The following is a 20788-nucleotide window of genomic DNA, read 5'->3' as shown; positions in this document are numbered from 1 at the left end:
GAGAAGGTTACAGTATTGCAGTAGAGTAGATTACAAAAATAAGACAGTAATGACATTCTTTACATTATTTAGAAGTTTTGGTTATTTACATTATTTCCATATTTCACAGGTTCTACAACAGTTTAATTTGCCCAAGTCAATTGGGTTTCTAATACCATGATGGGAATCAACCCCATTCCTAAGTCAATGTAGATTAAAGTTCATGAAATTACTGTTCTTTCAATCTTTGATTTTAGCCAGCAGTGCTCCTTGCAGCACCTGCAATGTGCCCAGAATTGACTCCTCCTGCAATTCATATGGTATTACATGTATCAGTAACATATCTAAGTATGATTGTAAATTCTGTTTATAAGACCCATTGCTCCTGCTACTATTAGAACTGTCTGGGTATCCTTCTTCACCACTGCCCTCATTTTTGCCCGTAAATCCATGTATTTTATGACTTTGCATCTCTGTACGTGAGACACTGTAGTTACTAGGTGCAGCAATTTCAATGATCAATACTGGTCGGTGAACTGGTCCACTAATTCTTTTCAGTCACAACCTGGGCTCAAACAGCAAGAACATAAATAATGGAGTATAATCAAAGCAGAGACTGTTACAGTACTGCAGTAGAGTAGATTACAATATTGTAAATGCAGTAGTAGACAAAGAAGACAGTAAGGACATTATTTCCATATTTGATAAGTTCTACACTTTTTCATATGGCTGATGAAGTATCAGACTTGATTATTATCCAGTATCATGAAAACAGATAGACATGGCTTCCTTCTAATGGTGTTTCTCCTATGGTTGTCTTGATAGGGGTTTTGACTAAGTGTAGGCTTTCATCATTACTGTTTCCTAATGTGTTCTCATATTGCTGACGTTTTCTTCATTGGGGACAATAACCTTGTTTAGTACTGGTAAGAAGTGTTACTATGGGAACTGTAGGGAGCCAATTGATAGTCCCAAGTACGACAGTGATACTGTCTGGCATGTGCTATGTTAACAAATTTGTAAATCTTGTTTCCGATAGCCTGTATTTTTGGTAGTCGCATGTTTCTGGCAATGGCTGTCCTGACTTTGGGTGACAGCAAATGGAAGATAGGATTAACAAAGTTTAATTTCTGAGTGCACTTTACTGGGAATTTTGTTGGTGTATGTATAAATGTTTAGGCAAGGCTATAATTTCAGTCCCATGTATTTATTTTCTCTAATGTTGGGAATGCTATTCTTCTTGGAATCTTTAAGTGTAAATGGTGGGACTGATGTTAATTTTGGTTTTGTTGCAAATATCACAAGGTTGTTTTTTTTGAAGGGGGTGGATTAATAAGCAGTTTGTTAAAGGATGTTCAGCTGCAAAGTTGTAAGAAGTTGGACTGAATTTGGCAAAGTCAAACACATATATGGTTGATTTGCTGAATGGCACACATCTTTCTCTCTAGCAAGTACTGGCACTGCTGCAAACTGGACTGCCTCTCTCGTCTGGGGATGGACAAGCTAGTGTTGGCTGCTCACCTCCACACTCCGTTCCCTGGGTCACACAAAGACCCCAAATCAGGGTTACTTTTTTAAATATCAGTACTACACGTTTAGAAAACTGATAAAAAGTAATTGTATAAATGTCTATTTTCTTAAGATCTGTAGTGTGTGTAGCAGCATGTCAATTTTTTTTCTATGATTATAATTTTCACCACTTTGTTATAAAATCAGCCATATTTGGTCAGACACATCTGGAAGTAATTCTATTTTCTGTCAGGGAAGTCTAGCAAGAACTGCACAAGTATCCAAATAGGCAGAACTTTGGCAACAATGGATTTCAGTTGTTAAGGCTCCTATAATGCAGTTGAAAGGTCTATGGTTCAGTTCTGACCTCCTGTCACTCACTATGTGAAGTTTATTTTTCTTTTGAATGTCTTTATTTACGTAAGGTCAGCACCATCTAAATACATGCATGGCTGGCCACCCAGTGGGTGAACATTGCTTCTAGATGATTGCCATTGATGATGTGACACCCTGACCCCATGTGCAAAAATGAGAAAAAGGGGTTTTAATGAATGGATGGATGAACACCAGCTCAATCAAAATCCAAGATACAATACACTATGATGTAAAATTGAATTTGCAAGCAAGCATGCATGTTTTTTTTGTGTCTGCATGGATACTCTTTACATCTGCTGGCTTCCTTTCACTTTTCAAAACTATGCTGGTTGACTGGTTACACTAAACTACCCATATATAGGCTGGGACATTTCTAAAAAAGGTCCGTAAAGGACAATTTTACATGTCTGTCAAATAAGTTATAGTTAGTATCCTCAGTTATTAGTTTACTATTTTGCAGGATGCATTTTATTGCTAACCCAGTAAAACCACTCAAGCAGTGGATTTTTATTCACTCAGGCACCCTGAACTGCACTTACAGAGTACTGTGGAAAATTATTTGAAATTCAGGACAAAAAAAATGGCAAAGAACTAGCAAATTGCAGAACAACTACTAGTATGTCAACATAATCTACAATACTTGCTTATGTGAAATATAGTCACATAAGGGACTTATCGTAAACAGTACAACATTTACGACAAGGTCTATATCACAAATAAGTACCTGTAATAATAGTTTGTACTAAAAGATGGACTACAAAAAAGATGTCCTTTCTGCCTTCATGACTACCATCAACATGAAACCTCAAGTTAATGCTCTTGCTAGACTAGAATTAAAAAGTAGCTGATGGCTGGAATTAAGATTTTGACTAATGAACATGAGGTAGGCTTAAGAGTTCATATATTTTTATAGGTTTCATAGGTGATTACTAGGCTAATGGCACAAAAACCTTTACAAGCCCAGCCAATAACAGGATTATAGGATCATAGGAGGTTAATTAGGCTAACTGCTCCCAGCCCTCAAAAGCCTAGCCAAGTTCAACCCATGTTCCTAAGAGTGTCTGTCATGCACACACTAAAATCAGCACCTATTGCCCCAGTCCAAGAGGGACACAGGTGAAACCCCTGGGGTGAATTTCCGGTTACCCATCCAATCGTCCAAATTATGCTTAAATAGGACCAATGAGGGGCTTTGTTTAACATGAAGAGGAAGCTTGTCCCAAAGGTGGGGCAACTTCTGTGAGACAAATCTATCTCTCTAGCAAGTTCTGTTGATGTCACATACCAGGTTAAGGTCGTTTGAGCGAGTGACCTGTGTGCTATTTGACTTGTGAATGTGCAGCATTTCCATTAAAGCTGGGTCAGAGACTGCTCTATATGCAAGGCATAGGTCACCATTGAGCAGTCTGCATGACACAGAGTAAAGTGACAGTTATTTCAGTCTGTCCACTTAAGATAGATCCTGAAGACCCTGAATTTTCTTTGTAAGTAACCTTTGTGGTCTCTTCAGTTGCTGCAGGTGTTTGGAAAGGAACATACCAAAGACAGCATTGTACTCTATTATTGGCCTCATGACGGAAGAGTACAGGGGGATTATAACCTCTTTTTTCCTGGAGGCAATGGCCTTACTAATGAGATGAGCAATTCAAAATGCAATTCTTACCACTGTGGAGACATGGTGATCAAAGTTAAGGTTGCTGTCAACCTCTGTGCCCAGATCTCTCACCACTGACTGTGTGCTTAGGGTATTGCTATTGGTGTGGTAGTTTGCAGGAACATCACCCTTGCTGAAGGGGATGATAATGCATTGTTTGAATTAAGTTTAAGACCATGACTTTTGGCACCAGCCATTAGTCTGTGTAAGACCTTCTTGGTGGATGTTGACATCGCTAGGGGTTTCAATGATCGCTCCCAGTTTGTAATCATCAGCAAACTTTGTCAGCCAGTCGTTCTGTTTTTCCCTATAGTTCAGAGAAGTAAATTCCAAACTGTACGGGTCCCGGAACACCACTGGTTACGGGTCTGCTGGAAGAGGTAGAGTCCCCTATTTTGACCATATAAGTTCTATCAATAAGCCAGTTTGCAACCCACCTGACAATATATGGGCACCCAGCTGGGTGAGTTTATCAATGATGCCTGAGTGGGGGATTGTGTCAAAGGCCTTGGCTAAATCTATATAGGCCGTATGTATAGATTTGCCCTCATCTAGGGCTTTTGTGACTGTCTCGAAGAAGTCCATCAAGTTTAACAGGCATGATCTCCCCTTGACAAAGCCAAACTCGGTGCAGTCAAATGTTTGCAGATTTATTATATCTTTGTTAATAAGCTCAATGATGATTTGTTCCATTAGCCTAATGGGTCTATAGTTCCCAGGGTCCACGGATGCACCCATTTTGTGCAAAGGGATGACAGCATCTATTTTCCATTCCTCTGGGATGAAGCTAGTGCTTAGGCTGTGATTGAAAAGCATGTTCAACGGTGATGCTAATTCCTGTTTTAACCCATGTAAAACACAACCTGGGATGTTGTCTGGTCCCACAGAGGCCATGTTTTTGGCATTGGAGAGGGCATTTAGGACCTGCTCCTCAGAGATACTAGGTGTAAGGGATGCTTTGGGGTATATGTGGTAGGACAGGGGAGTGATGTTTTCACTGAACCTATCAACCAACCATTAACTACGAGTTCAATGCAAATCTAGGCCTTACCTTTGAGGTTACTGATGCAACTAAAGAATGCCTTGTGGTTATCCTTAGTTAGGGAAGCTAATTTGAATTCATAGTAAGCTTTGGATGACTTTAGGAGTCTTATGTGCTTAAGTTGAGGAGGGACTGTTTCCAGTTTTGAGACCATTCATTCCTACTCTTAGACAGCAATTTCTTTCTCCTATTGTATAGCCTATTAATGGCAGTTGTCCATCAGGCAGGTTTGTTTTTCCTTGAAAATCTTGCTTTGGTTCTATTAGGTACAGCAGAGTCAATTCAGGATATGCCAGTATTATATCTTATTTCTCCAGATATGGGATGGGGTTGTATCAGGGTAGGGAGTCTTTGGGTGTTGGCGCCCTAAGTCATTTTACAGACTGCCTCTGTCCATAAGAAACATGGGGGAGTACGTCAGGAGTGATTTTATGGTTCCCCATCCATTTATCCAAATTCTTTTTGAAGAGAGTGAGGGACGGGCTTTGTTTTATGAAAATGGGAAGTTTATTCCACAGATGAGGTAGCCTTTGGGATACAAATCTGTCTCTCTGTCAAGTTCTGTTAAAATCATAAATAAGGTTTAGGTCCAATGAAAGCATAACCCTTGTTGATAACCTTAGCAGGATTTACATTCTGTACATTGAGATGCAGCAGCATTGTTGCCTCACAGCAAGATGTTCTCCCGTTCGATTCTCGGCTGGAGTGCGGGGAGTGCCTTCTGTGTGGAGTCTGCATGTCCTCCATGCAGTTGGGTGGGCGTTCGAAAGACATGTGTAAATGGGCGTGCCTTCATTGAAGGTTGAACGTTGAGCTGGCACCTCGACGTTCGTGAAAATCTACTGCCAATCATTAGCGGACCGGAGTTCCGCTATGGTGACCCCTAACCAGGAAGAGCCGAAAGACAACAACAACAACAACACTGAGATGCAGCATTATCCCACTAAACATCAGCAGTGTACTGCTAAAGCTGTGCCCCAAAACATCCGATCAGCATAATCCTCCTCAATATTTCATGATGGGCTATATTACTTATAGCTTTGCAGTAACAATATATCACATGCTTATTTATTTTCCTAAAAATGAGTAATAACATACGACTAATAAATAATGTGTCCCACCTACCCCCTTTCTCCCTCTTCAGTGTGGGACCTTACCAATACAGTTTCAGACTCATGTAGTGGTTTTACTTTTATCTTTTATTAAGCATGTTTCCAGTGCTCACACTTACCTGGACAATAGCAACGTAACACTCCTGGTTGTATTAGTGATGCAGGCACTGAGATCTGGTCAAACAGACAGCTGTAGTTATTGCTGGCTTCTTGCCAGGGACCTGTGATTAAAACCTTCACTCCACCCTGCCAAGAGACAAAAGCAAGCGAAGTTAAACAGAGGAATGTAAAACATCTTCAAATATCATATGCAAATGCAGGTAGGTGACACTTTGAACTTCAGATCTGTAATTTCGTTTTAATAAAGAAAAAAAAGAAGTAATGTACTTACCATAATGTTCCATGTGAGTTGTTTATCTCACGTTTATTCTCACTGATGGGTTTGGGGCTGATCCTCGGCTCCGACACAGCCGATAGCAAAGCTCAAGGTTTGCCAGTAGCTCGAGACCAAGCCCCTTATCCCACAATGCACTGCTGGAATTACCTCAGATCTGGTTTGCTGCGAGTAACAATATATATATATATATATATATATATATATATATATATATATATATATATATATATACCCTTTTATTTATTTCTACAAAGAAACACTTCCTGAAGGGGAAGAAGAAATACTGAATAACCAGGATGGTAATAGCCTCTAAGTCAACAGTCAGCCAGGAGGGGGAAGGAGGGAGGGATGTGAGAATAAAGGCGGGATAAACAACTCACATGGAACGTTATGGTAAGTACATAACTTCTTTGTGTGAAGTTAAATCTTGTTGTTTATTCTCACTTCTTCGTGTTGGCCCAAATTGAGAACCTTTTCCATTTACTGCCGTATAATTTCCTGGTAGATGGCTTGTGAGAAGACAAGAGAATTTGTCTTGTATCTTCTGAAACTGAATGAAGCCTGGCAATTAGGGGAAGTGGATTAGCCAAGCAGTCAGTTTCAGGGACTGTAGTGAAGGATGGAGGTCCCCTGACAGGTGTGTCAGAAGGTCCGGAACTGGGTCCAGGATCCATGGATCTTCCAACAGATGATGGTGGAGAAATGGGAACCAAATCTGTCGAGGCCAGTAGGGGGCTATGAGGATAACAGTCCTTCCCAGCGATTTTGCTTTCTGTAAAAATATGGGTATCAATGGGAAGGGTGGGAATGCATAAAGGAGACCCGGAGGCCATTCGTGTAAAAGTGCATCTCTCGGGGGATGACCGGGAGGTGGTATTAGGGCAAAGTAGCTTCTGCATTTTGAATTGATGTGGCTGGCAAAGAGGCTGCAGCAAGGCTGGCCCCATTTGCGGAAAATCAATTCCGCAACCTGTTGTTTGAGAGACCACTCATGAGGGAGCAATATCGCCCTGCTTAGCTTGTTCGCTATCACGTTGGATTTCCCCAGGATGTGCGTTGCTAACAGAAAACGCTGGGATGACACAGTCCATTGCCAGACCCTGAGGGCTTCTCGACAAAGGGGGTAAGACTTGGTTCCGCCTTGCTTGTTCAAGTACCAGACTATTGACATGTTGTCCGTCTGAATTGCAATAGTTCCTAGAGGAAGAGAGTCCTGAAAGTACTCCAACGCCAGAAGTACCGCTCTCAACTCTAGAACATTGATGTGTAGATGTGATTCTTGATCTGTCCATGTGCCTTGGGCAGTCTTTCGCTGAAAATGCCCCCCCCCACCCTATCAGGGAAGCGTCCATGGTCACAGTGGCTACTGGGGGGGGAGAACAAAGGGTCTTCCGATTTTGACAAGAAGAGACGTCAACCACCACCGAAGGTCTCTCTTGCAAGAATCCGTGATGAGAATCATGTGGTGCATCGGTAGTTTCTGGTAAGTCCACTGAGAAAAGAGGAGCCATTGAAGAATTTGCATATGCATCCTTGCGAATGGTATAGCCAGGATTGCTGCCGCCATCAAATCTAGCACCTTCAAGACCTCTGCTGCTGTAGTTTTGTTCTTTGACACCAGTGAGCTGATGTGTTGGCAGAGAAGTGAGACTCGTTCGATTGGAAGACGTAGAGTGGCAGTTGAGGTATCTAACTCTGCTCCTATAAAAACAGTATGCTGCGATGGCGATAAGGCAGATTTTTCGAAGTTGAGCGTAATGCCTAATTGATGGCAGAGTGTCAGAGTGTATTGTGTTGCCTGAGTCAATTGACGCCTGGTGGTAGTGGTGACGAGCCAATCGTCTAGGTATGGAAACACCTGGAATCCTAGACGTCTCAGGTGAGCCATGACCACTGCCATGCATTTGGTGAATACTCTGGGGGCTGTAATGAGACCAAAGGGCAGGGCTCAAAACTGGAAATGATTGGCTCCCAGCCGGAAATGCAGGTGATCTCTGGAGTGTCTGTTCATCTTTATGTGATAGCACGCATACTTGAGATCTATGGAGCACATCCATTCGCCTTTCCCTAGGAAGGGAAGAATGGACTGAAGTGTGACCATTTGGAACTTCTCTTTCTTTACGAACTGGTTGAGTCTACTGAGGTCCAGGATAGGTCTCCAGTCCCCTGTTTTCTTTGGTATCAAAAAGAATCTTGAGTAAGTTCTGAATCCAACTTGGTCTGCTGGGACTGGTTGGATGACTCTTTTTTTCTAGCAATCTGTGGACCTCTGCAACTGCTTGTTCCCCGAGACTGGGTGGAACATCTGAGATTCTGTTTACAGGAATGGGAGGGGTAGAGAACGGTAAGAAATATCTTCTGGAAATGATGCTTTGTACCCATATATCTGATGTTATGTTTAGCCAGGCTTCTGGATACAAAGACAAGCGACCACCAACTGCCTTCAGAGCCAAACAGCTGGGCCCTCTTTCAGGGCCGCTGGAAGGGTTGACCCAAGAACTAACTCCTGTCACCCTGTTGCTGCGGACCCCCTCTGCCACGGGGGCGGTGTCTTCCATTATAACCCCCTCCTCTGCCTCTAGAGGGGGTTTCCTCCACATGTGTCCTGAAAGGCTCCCTGTGCTTTTCGGAACCACATTCTCCCTCCCCTAGGGCCCTTGGGGTAGGGCCAAGTAGGGGTAGAAAAACAGACTCCAACGGCAGATAAGGTCTTGCCTTCCTGCTTATACCTGGTTAAAGTTTCCTTTACTTTAGGCCCAAACAGTGATGAGCCATCGAATGGGGTGTTGATAAAGGAAGACTTAAAGGGTTCCACAAAGGAACAGAGACGCATCCAGGCTTGTCTTCGAAGAGCAATGCCAGAACTAGCGGCTCTCCTTGAACCATCAGCTGCAGAGGATATGAGACGCATGGACGAGTTTACCACTGAGTTTAGGGTAGCGATCTGGGCGTTGACTTTGTTGGCCACCACTGCAGCTACCGTACCCTGGACAGCATCTCCTAGCTCTTTCAGGAGATCTCTTTGTAGTCTCGTAAAATGGGTTAAGTAGTTCAATGGTAGCACAGAAAAAGTCACTGAACTAAACATGCGTTTCCCATATCTATCCATGATCCTAGAATCTCTGTTAGGAGGATAGATAAATGCGGATTTCTCAAACACTTCCTTTTTGGTGGCGGCAGCTACCACCATGGCATCAACAGGCACTCCCTTTGTCAAAAATGGCTTGTCCACTGGGGCAGACATGAATTTATTTGGCTTGCGAGGAACAGGTTCCATGGCCTCCAGTGACTCCCACGCCTTATGAGAGATCAGTTCCATGAGCTCGTCATAAGGCGGAGACACCCAAGAAGTGGAAGGTTGAGACCCAAAAGCCTTCAAGAGCACGGACTCATCCTCAGTAAGGGGTCTTGGACTGCCAATAATCTGACTAAGGATCTCTAGTATCTCTGCAAAGGAGATATCCCCAGAGGGGGATCGAGGGGACGCTTCTGACTCATCCATGTCCAAGTCAGATGTCAAAGACTCCTGTGGGGAGTCTAAGTGCCTCCTCTTGCACAGTCTCTTCCTGGGCACCACCTCAGTGGGGGGATCTGGGGAGGTCTCAGAAGAGCAGGGGACACCCTGTGGTGGTACTTGAGGCTCAGGGTCTCTATGCTTAGGGGGACCGGTAGACAAAGAAGCAGACACAGGAGCTTGAGGGGAGAGGGAAGGCCGAACTGATGCTGACGTTGTCTTTGGAGACCGGACTCTCCACACAGCATCAAAGGCACCATGGCTCTGACGAGACGGAGTAAACGGACCCGAATGTACCGTCCGATCCTCCCGCACCGAAACCATGGGCTCCAAGCCCGAGGTAGGAGCCGAGCTCATCCGAGCCGAAGCCCCGAGAGGAAGAGTCGGCACCGACAAATCAGTCCGACTATCCTCCCCGGACCCGATGGGAGAGCGTCGGCTTCTAGAGTCCTCGGTCGGCACCGAGGACATCCGAGTAGATGGAGCCGATAACACCGGTGCGGGTATCGACTCCAAGGGTTCGACAATCATTGGTTCAGTTTCCTTCAGCTCCGAGAGTCCAGTACAGCTCGGAGGAGGAGTAGACAAATCCGGTTCCATGGTCTTTGGGGCCGACAACAATTTAGCAAGTCCTGGTGCCTGTAAAAGCTTCTGCACTAGCCGATCCATGTCCAAATCTGAAAGGCTGACTGAGGACTTCGATGAATGCACTGAAGGTGCTGACTGGAGCAGAGGAGAAGACGGAACCTCAGAGAACGGCTCCAATACTGACAGCTGGCTCCGAATCAAAGGTACACTTGGTTCCGAAGTCTGTGGAACCGATGACCCTCCCTCTGAAGTTTTTGCCTTTTTTGCCACTTTGGGGTCTGAAGATTTTGTGGATTTGGAGGACTTGCTAGTACCTTCATGGCTACTCAACACCTCAGAAAAGAAATGCTGCAGTAATCCCCTGTCTAGTAGCTTCCTCCTTCTCTCCAAGAGGACTCTTGAAGAAAAAGAATGGCAAATGCTGCAAGTGTCTTGGAGGTGTTTAGCCCCAGACAGCAGACACACTGAATGTGTCTGTCAGTGACGGACATTTTCTGCCCACAATCTGTGCATTTCTTGAATCCCAATTTGGGATGGACTTTTCCTTGTCATCCGACATAGTAAAGGTAAAACAAACCAGTATACTGAAAAACGAATACAGTAAAGTCCTTACTTTACTTGTAAAGACCCACAAAGCAACTAAGCCCAACCCGGGCACTATCTATAACAATTAACTATATTTTAGAAATACAGGGCTAAAGAGGCCCACAGAGAAAAACCCTGACTATTACAAAACAGAGATTAATAACTCTAAATAGGGCTAAAAGGCCCACACAAAACAACTAAGCCAACAGGGCACTAACTATCCAAAACTACAGATTCTATTATTAAAATTTTTAACACTAACACACAACTATCTATATGAAAATACTTAAGACAAAAAGAAAGTTTTTTTTATTAAAACTTGCTGTTTTTTTTCCTCACAAATGGTCAGAGCTAGCTGGATCACCGAGATCTTTCTTGCCGCGGCAAACTAGATCCGAGGTAATTGCAGCAGTGCATTGTGGGATAAGGGGCTTGGTCTTGAGCTACTGGCAAACCTTGAGCTTTGCTATCAGCCGTGTCGGAGCCGAGGATCGGCTCCAAACCCATCAGTGAGAATAAACGGTGAGATTTAACAACTTCACATCAAAAGTTATGTACTCACCATAACAATGCAGCTGTGTTGTCTGTTTTCGTCCTTTTTCAACCTTTGGGTCTTGGATCCGAGCTCAGATCTGACTTTGACCACTTTTCAGACTTTGGATCCATAGTAAAAGCTCTTTTCCTTACCCATTATCCTCTCCCAAGCCACAGATTACCTCAGATTGAGTCCCCCCCCCCGATATGAACATGTACAAAGGAAACAATTCTACAAATGTCTAGAAATATGACAGGAGAGGTATCTGGAGCTAAGAGAGGGAAAGACCAAAAGGGAAATACCTCCAGGCTATACCACAAGACCATATGAATATCTTCTTCCTGTGGAAGGGGGAAGTGGGAAGGAGGGAGGGTAGGTTGAGGAATGGCAAAGACAGACAATAGAGATGCATCATTATGGTGAGTACTTTTGTATCTGATGTTGTCTTTTTCATCTGTTCTTCAACCTTTGGAACGTAATCCCCAGCTAGTATCAATGCAGGGCGGTCTCATGGAATGATATTCCAGAGTACAGTAGAACTAAATGCTGCCCTGTTCCTAGAAAGTATGTCCAACTTGTAATCAGCTATGAAGACATCAGCACTGAATGAAGTAGCAACAGCACAAATGTTATCTATGGAAGTTCTGGACAACAAAGCAGAAGCAGTGAAGATTGACCTTGTAGAATAAGCTTGTGGTGGTCTTGGTAAAGACAAACTCTTGTGTTTATAAACATAAGAAATACATTCAGTGAACTATCGTGCTAATATAACTTTAGACACAGACTGTTCCAACTTAGCTTTTGAAAATGAAATAAACATTTGGTCTGATTTTCTGAAAGCTTTTGTTCTGTGTAGATAAAATCTCAGCTGTCTATATGCATCCAGTAAAGAAAGTGTGTATTGCCACTTATTGGAGAATTTTGTGAGAACACCAGTAAATTAATGGACTGGTTAAGGGTGAATTCAGAAGCTACTTTTGGAAGAAAGGATGGATTGGTATGAAGAGAAACCCTGTCTTTAGTAAAAATGATGTAAGGTGGCCGGCAAGATAAAGCCTTAAGTTTCAAAACTCTTCTTGCAGATGTAATGGCAACTAGAAAAATGTTTTCCAGGACACAAATTTTAGATCAGCCTTTGCTGTGGGTTCAAAAGGTGTCTGAGTTAAGGCCTGGAGAAGAATCATCAAGTCCCAAAGATGGCTAGGTGGCCTGAGCAAAAAGGTACCTTTAAGGAAGACTTTGCATTACCTAAGGGAGGCCAATGACAAATGTTCTTTACCTTCATGAAAGCTGGAGATTGCAACCAGCTGTACTTTGACTGTAGAGTAACTTGCTCTGTTATGAAAAATGGAAGCCAGCAATTCTAAAATTCTAAAACTGCTGGAGTGAGTGCTGAAAATGGATCTAGACTTCTCTTCTTAGCCCAGACAAAGAATCGTTTCTGTTTGTTCTTGTATATGTTCCTAGTGGAGACTTTTAGAAAAGAAGTAAAAATGTGTAAGACCTGGGAAGAAAGCCTGTACTGTCTAGCCATCATTGGGAATGAAGAAATCATGTGGCCAACCCAACAGCATGCATGTCCATTTGAAGTAGTCCAGAGGAGTGAGACAGAAGATACGGAAGGAGAGCCAGAACTCAAGGACAACATATTACATGAGACCAGAGTAATGGCAACCACACTTGTTGAGGCCAGAATGGGGCGTTGAAGATAACCTTGCTCTTCTGTAAAATCTTTTGATATGAGAAGTGTGGGAGTGTAGGCATAAAGGAGTCCAATTATGAAATACAGTGTCCACTGGTGACTCCTCCCTCTAGGGGGATTAGGGTAAAAAAAACAACTGCATTTGGAACTGTGGACAGAGATGAACAGGTCACAGCATGGCTGGCCTCACTGGTGAAAAATCTGTCCCACTATTGAAGAATTGAGAAACCATTCATGAGGCATAAAAACAGATCTGCTCAGTCTGTCTGCTAAAATGCTGGACTTCCCCAGAATATGCATTGCTAAATGAAAGCAGTTGGGAGAGGTCATCCACTGCCACAAACTCACTGCCTTCTGACAAGGGTAAGAGCAGGTTCCTCCTTGTTTGTTGATATACCAGAACACTAGCATGTTGTACCTCCGTACAGCAATTGTTCCTTGAGAAAGGATGTCTTGAAATGACTACAACGTTAAAAGGACTGCCCTCATCACTAGATGTTGATGTAAAAGGTTGGCCTGTAAGGGGGGACCACGTGCCTTGGACTGTCTGTCCCATGTAATGCCCCCCACCCCAACTGGGAACGAGAAATCCTGCAAAACATCAAGTGCTTTGATCCATCAGGACACGTGCTGTCAACAAATCTTTGTGATTCGAATGGGAGATGGCATGAGATGCTGATTCAGAGACCTTTGCACTGCTAGAGTCCACTGTAGTGCACTCATGTAGTATCTTTCAAAGGGTAGAAGGGTGATGGAGGCAGCTACTGACATCAGAAGCAGAAGGACCAGTCTGGCTGGTGGTGACTGAAGAGCTAGTAGATTTTTCACTTGAAGCTGTAATTTGGACAGTCTGGAGGAAGCAAAGCTACTTTAGAAACTTACCCAGAAGAGCCCCTATGAACTCTAGGGTTTTGGTGGGAAGGAAGAGAGATTTGCCGTAGCTAACTGTGATGCTCTGGTATAGACATAAATGGAGCAGGTAGTCCTTAGCACTTGTCAGCAGATGCCATGAGGAGCCAATTGTCCTTCCTCAAAAGAGAGAAAATGGACTGAACCGTGATCATTCTGAACTTGAAGTGTTTGACAAATTAGTTTAAGTGGCTTAGATTCAATATTTGCCTGAGGTCCCCCATCTTATTTGGCACCAAAAAGAATCTTGAATAAGTTCTGAATCCTCACTGGTTTGGTGGGACCTCTTGGATGACTCTTTTTTCTTAACAGCTTTTCTATCTCTGAGGCTACTTCCTTCCTCTGATGGGGTGGTAAGTGAGGAATTTTTTGTGGGTGAATGGGTAGGGGAAGGGAAAAGGGAACGTAATAACCTCTGGCAATTATATTCTGCACCCAGACATCTTTGATGATGGATGTCCATGCTTCTGGGTGCAGAGATAAGTGTACCCCAACTGCACCCAGAGTGCAGTTGTCTGGCAACTGTTCGGGGTGCTGAAAAGGCTTCCCAGTAAAGGGGCCTCTGAAACGGTATCCCCTGCTACATGGAAGATGTCTACCATTAGAATTTCCCCCTCTGCTGCAGGGGATCTATCTCCATAAGAGTCCTGACAGAACCCTTGCGATTTTCGAAACCACATATTTCTACCCCCTTTCTGGTTTCTTGAGAAGGTCCTCTGTGGGGTCAAAAAATGTATCCCTAAGGCAGATTGCATTTTCCCATCTGTTCATACTTAGACAGCATCGCTTTAACTTTGTGTCCAAGTAAGCTCGATCCATCAAATGGTGCACTGACGAAGGACATCTTCTAGGGCTCTGCAAAGTTACAGAGGCGCATCCAGGCTTGCCTCCTAATGATAATGCCAGCAACTGCCACTCTTGAAACACCTTTTGTAGCATGTGAAATCATACATATAGAGGTGTCTGACAGGGACTGATGGGAGGCCAGTTGCAAAGAGACTGTCTTTTTATCCTCCGCCAATATGGACCCTGAGAGAGATTTGGCAAACTCTTTCATCAGATTCCTATGAAATCTTGTGAAATGTGCCAGGTAATTCAGAGACTACAGAACAAAGGAAGCTGAAGCAAAAATTCACTTCCCAAATCTGTCCAGTGAGCCAGAATCTCTGTTAGGAGAATACAGAGAAGGACTTTCCTCAGCAATTTCCTTTTTGGTGGCTGTGGCAACGACAATGCCATCAACTGTGGGACCCCTGCTCCAATGGGCATGGTCCTTGGGTGCAACTAAGTACTTGTCTGGCTTTCTAGGAATGGGTTCTATTGTATCCAGATTCTTCCAAGCCCGATGGGAAATGAGGTCCACCATTTCATCCACAAGGGGGTACCACCCAGGATATAGCTAAGCTGGTTCCAAAAGCCTAAATTAACACGGACTCTTGGAAAGGGGCTTCTGAAGACCAAACACATTTCTATCTCAGAGTGACTTAGGGGACCCTTCCCAATCATTGAAGTCAGTGTCTTCTGTTAAAGACTCCTGTGGGAAATCAATGTGCCTCCCCTTGCCATTACTCTTCCAGGGAACTTCCTTGTGGGATGATCTGGGGAAGACGAGAAAGTGTGTGGGGAGTGCTGTAAAAGGACTGTCTCTAGGCTACAATGGACCAGCTGCCCAATGGGACAGAATGAGCAGACTCAGGACTCATGACAGACAGTTGAGGGGGGGAGGGACCCAAGGGTGGCAAAGATGTCCTATCTCTAGTCATGTGGAGAGCTCTCTCTACTGCATCAAAGGCAGAAACCAATGGTGAGCTCAGGACCAGTCTAGCAGGAACTGAAGCCACCTGCATGGAGAAGTCCAAGACCTCTCCATGACCCTGCTTCAACACAGAAGTCAGAGCATAGCTATTTAACACTGAGGCCCTGAGGGGAAGGGATAGCTCTGAAAATCCTAGTCAAACACCCTATCACCGGATCTGGCACCGAAACTATTTATTTATTTTTTTATTTATTTTACATTTGTTAACCGGGATAGTCCGACTGGATATATGTCCATTTTCAGCGGAGGCCCGGGGAGAAAAGCTCCAAGAGTAGTACATTGCAACACATAAGAAAAGGCAAAAAATCAACAAACGATTCGGTTACCAGAAAAAGTAAGAAATACAACTTGCTAAAGGATATCATTTACAAGAAGTAGTCAGCAAAAAAAACATTAAATATGTAGTTATTAGAACTATGTGATACTATCCTATGATATTATTAGTTAGATGAAGGACATAGGTAACTAATATATATATTGGTATAGGAATTAGCCAGGCTTAGTACAGTAGCAAGACCTTTTTGAGCCCAGGTATAGTTTGAGCTTGGCTTTGAAGTGAGACAGGGAAGAAATTGAGGTTAACTCAGGGGGTAATAGGTTCCAGGCCTTACCTAGGGAGTTTGACAGGAGGGAGTCACCAGCTTGGTTGTTGGTTTTATAGGTCTGAATGAGGACCTTGTTGGAGGAACGAAGTGGTCATGGATTGTTATACAAGGTGATTAGGGGTTTGAGTGAGGGAGTGTTATCAGGGGTGTAAATGATTTTGTGGGCTATGATCAGTTGGTTGTATAGCACGAGACTAGGAAGTTCTAGCCATCCTAGCTGAGTTAGGTTAATGCAGTGATGTGTCCTAAAAGGGAGGCCGGTGGCAAATCTGGCAATGTGATTATAACAGGTGGTAAGTTTATTAAGATTGGACTTGTTGTTATTTAGAAGGAGGTGGCATACAGAAGAGAAGAGAGAAGGTGGGAACTGGCAATGGCTACCTTGGCTAGGGGAGTTAAAAAGTTCTTTAATCTATACAGTGGACCTAGTTTTTTGTTAATGGTTTTGATTAGGTGGTTGACGTGCAGGTCATATTTTAAGTGGGTGTCAATGGTGACACCTAGAAGTTTAGTGGAAGGGTCAGGAGAGATAATTGTGCCATCTTTGGATTTAATTATGAAGTTGATGGGGGTGGACTTTAGTGTAGGTAAGAATATAAGCATTTTGGTCTTTTTGGGGTTTAGTAGTAAGTGGTGGTTGGATAGCCAGTTTTCTATAGTGTTAAAGGTAGTTTGGGTCTTTAGCTGTAACTCTGCAGGGGACGTGGCTGAACATATCAAAGTTGAGTCATCTGCATATTGAATGCAGTTGACATTAGGAATGGCAGTATGTAAATCATTTATGAAGATGGAGAATAACAGAGGGCCTAGAATAGACCCTTGAGGGACACCCAGGTTAGTTGGTAGTAAGGTGGACAGTTTTGAGTGCCAGAGTACAGCTTGTTGTCTACCACTTAGGTAGGATTCGAACCATTGAAGAGATTTGGGTTCTAAACAGAGTGGTCTTAGTGAGTGGATTAACAGTTGGTGATCCACCATATCAAAAGCTTTGGATAGATCCAGGAATAGAGCGGAGGAGAGATGGTTATTATTGCGATAAGAATTTATGGTGTCTGAGAAGGCTAATAGGGCTGTAGTGGTGCTATGGTGAGGTCTAAAGCCATGTTGGGTATCTGCCAGGAGATGGTTGTTAATTAAATGGTTCATGAATTGCTTTTGGATACATTTTTCCATTATTTTGGCTAGGGGAGAGAGTATGGCAATTGGCCTATAGTTGGATATTTCGGTAGAGCCTCCCCCTTTGTGTAGAGGGATGACATAAGAGATTTTCCAGATATTAGGAATTATAGCTACAGTTAGCGTGCAATTTATAAGTACTGAGATAGGATAGGCAATGGCGTCAGCTGATTTTTGTAGATATTCAGCTGGAAGTTGGTCAGCTGCAAGAGTGGTAGGTTTTAGCTTTTTGAGTAGGGTGTGTATAAATGAGGTGGCAATAGGATGGAAGCTAAAATGTGGAAGATTAGTAGAGGTGGAGCAGTTTGGGCTGTATGTGCTAGGTGGCAAGTTACTTGCTAGGGTTTGTATGGTCTCAGTGAAAAAGCGATTAAAACTATCTGCGACAGATTCAGATGGTTTGTCAGTGAGGGCCTGAGGTACAGGGGTAGTCTTTTTTCCAGGGTGTATTAGATTATTTAGTCCTGCCCAGAATTTTTGAGGGTTTTTTTGGTGAAAGGACTGTAGATTGCTGAAGTATTTTTTTTTGTCAAGTAGTACAAGTTTTTTTGTTTCATTCCTTAGTTGCCTGTATACTATTTGATCCTGAGGGAGTTTTGTAGTTCGGCTTAGAGCCCATGCTTTGTCTCTGAGTTTAATTTTGACCCTGGTCTCATTCGAGAGCCATGGTGCCGTTTTTGGTTTTGTTTTTTTAGAGCGGATGGGAGCATGACTGTCTAGAATCTCCAGAAATTTTTTGTTAAAATACATTACTGCTTCATCTAAGGGGAGGTTTTTTAGCATTGACCAACTGCAGGATTTTAGTTCAAGTTGGAACTTAGTTACGTCAAAATTATTTTTGTTTCTGACATATCTTAGTAGTGATTGGTTGTGGTTAGTTATTTTATGCCTAATTATGTATGTGAGATGATGATCACTAAGACTATCAGAGAGGGTACCATATGTATACATGTTGGGATGGTTATTTATGAGCACCCAATCAAGTATACTTTCTTTCTACAGTTCTGAGTTCCCTCCGGCTCTAATAAAGTCAGCACCTGATAGATCAGAGAAGGTGTCTGAGTTGACAAAGGCCAAGCCTTCAGATCTGACCTAGACAATCAAAGAATTCTCGGATCTGGAACCTTCAACGTCAATGGAAGGATCAGAGTAGGAGTCAGTAAAGTTGTCTGGGCTGGTCCAAAGCTCACGGTTCCAATGGGAGACAGAGGCGGACGTATTCCCAACTGAATTTAAGTCCTGAGAAGTTTTCTCATCATCCTGTCCACATCTGCTTCAGACAGGCTCCTCGTAGCCCTGAAGGACAAGGGGATAGATGGAGGTCTCAACACCTTGCAACGTCTCTTGCAAAAAGGGGAGTGCAGTCTGGATGAGATTGTGTCCAGAGAGAAAGAAGAGATGTATTTAGAAAGGTGTAGTGAGAATCTTGAGGCATGGTGGGGGATCTGTAGAAAGCTACAACATGGATTGCAGTTTTTCCTAGTGTTAGTTACACCTGGAGAATTTCAGATGCATTGTGTTGGGCAACTAGCCTGGAGGTGTGAATATCCTTGGTGAATATGGACACTCCTCCACCTTTAGTGTTTCAGTGTTGATTTGGTGGCTGAAAAGTGTGGTAAGAGTTGTAGCCTGGTATTGTAGGGGTGTTCTCTGGAGCCTTGAACCAGGTCTCAGTTACTGCACAGATATTGATGTTCTCCATTTTTAGGAGTGCCTCGAGAGAGTGCATTTTAAGGTTTAGACTTCAAGCATTGAGTAGCACTACCTACAGATTTTGCATGCTTTTATCTGTTACGGTGGTGGTTTTGTCCTTTGAACCTTGCCTAAAAAAGGCACTATAGGGGTGGCAAGAGCTTTAGCCAGTAACCTGAATCCCAGGGGTGACAGATGCAGATCATCTCTGGCAAAGTATCGTGGTTTGTCGATCATTTCGTCCCAGGCAGACAGATACTGGATCCCCTTTGAATGACACCAGAAGCTTAGCCAATTGCTGAATTCAATCATTTTGTCCTTATACTGCAGTGTCATTCTGGGCAAAGGCAGGCTACTATTCAGGGCTAGGGTCATACCTGCCTGGGCCACATGATCTGAGAGCTTTTCCATGTCTCTTTTCATGTAGTCCAGTGCAGTGACAGAGACCTGGTTCAATGCTCCAGAGAGCACCCCTGCATTACCAGGCTATAATTCATACCACACCTTTCGGCCACCTAACCTGGACCGAAACATTAAAGGTGGAGGCATGTCCATATTCATTAAGGATATCCACACCTCCAGGCTAGTTGCTCAGCGTAATGCATCTGAGATTATCCAAGTGCAACTAACTCTGGGCAAGACCGCAATCCAAATTGTAACTTGCTATAGATCCCCCACCATGCCCCAGGATTCCCACTCCTCATTTCTTGATACACTGGAAAATATTAGGGTACAACCCAACACCATAGTAATGGGTGATTTCAACTACCCCACCATTAACTGGGAAAACTACTCATGTACCAACTCTTTTGCTCAACGTTTTCTGGAATTCATAAATTCCAATGCCTTTGATCAACTTATCCGCACCCCCACCACGGGCAGCAATATCCTAGACCTGGTCATTACTAACATGAATGACTGGTGTTCCACACCAGAGGTCAATTCCTCGTTGGTCAGATCCAACCACAAGCTAATCACCCTAGACATCCACCCCCCCCCCCAATTAGGGAACCACTGTAAAAAATTTCTCCAAAGCCAACTTCACGCTTCTTAAGACAGAAGTGGCAAACTTCAAGACACCCAGGCAGATGGACAACAGAGTTATGACTGCTGAATCCTACACAAATGCACTTTATAAGCACTTACACAAGTGCATGGATCATGCTATCCCTAACAGAACCAAGATGCTATCCTCAAAAAAAAAGGAAACCAATCTGGTGGTCCCCTGCCATAAACAAACTCTACAACAGAAGAAAGAAACTTTTACAAAAAAGAGTAAAATCCCATGATTGGAGGAACTCCCTGGTCAGCCTCAGTAAGAAGCTGAGATAGCCAATAGCCTAGTACCTACCAATGAACCTAAACCTATGAACCTATAACAGTATTCTTACTGTGGGATCCTCTGCCTCAGGTGACCCAAAAGTTGTCTCCTATGCAAAAGCTCAAGTCTGGTTGCTGCTAGTGTGTGGGATGCTACACAGGGCTATAAACCAGGGGCCTTAAATATGATGTCTGCAAGCACAGACCTCAGAAATGACTGCCCAGTCGGACAGTAGTATAGGTAGTGCTAATGATGTCCTCTAGACAGGTGAAATGTA

At 43.4% G+C, this 20788-nt stretch overlaps 1 protein-coding gene and 1 long non-coding RNA gene across 6 annotated transcripts in view; one reads left to right on the top strand and one right to left on the bottom strand.

Annotated features, from left to right (window-relative positions):
* Positions 1 to 20788, top strand: part of LOC122789185 — a 1666093-nt gene that overhangs the window by 381696 nt on the left and 1263609 nt on the right. The window lies entirely within an intron of this gene.
* Positions 1 to 20788, bottom strand: part of CAMTA1 (calmodulin binding transcription activator 1) — a 2166856-nt gene that overhangs the window by 1656255 nt on the left and 489813 nt on the right. For all 4 annotated transcript variants that reach the window (XM_044056441.1, XM_044056437.1, XM_044056440.1 and 1 more), the window contains exon 4: positions 5791 to 5917. In XM_044056441.1, the coding sequence (XP_043912376.1) occupies positions 5791 to 5917 (127 nt within the window). The remainder of the gene's footprint in view (positions 1 to 5790; positions 5918 to 20788) is intronic.

The sequence above is a fragment of the Protopterus annectens genome, chromosome 14.part0, assembly GCF_019279795.1.
Source record: "Protopterus annectens isolate FY-2018-M chromosome 14.part0, PAN1.0, whole genome shotgun sequence".
In the NCBI taxonomy this organism is placed as follows: Eukaryota; Metazoa; Chordata; order Ceratodontiformes; family Protopteridae; genus Protopterus; species Protopterus annectens.
This window is presented reverse-complemented; position numbering and strand designations above follow the sequence as displayed.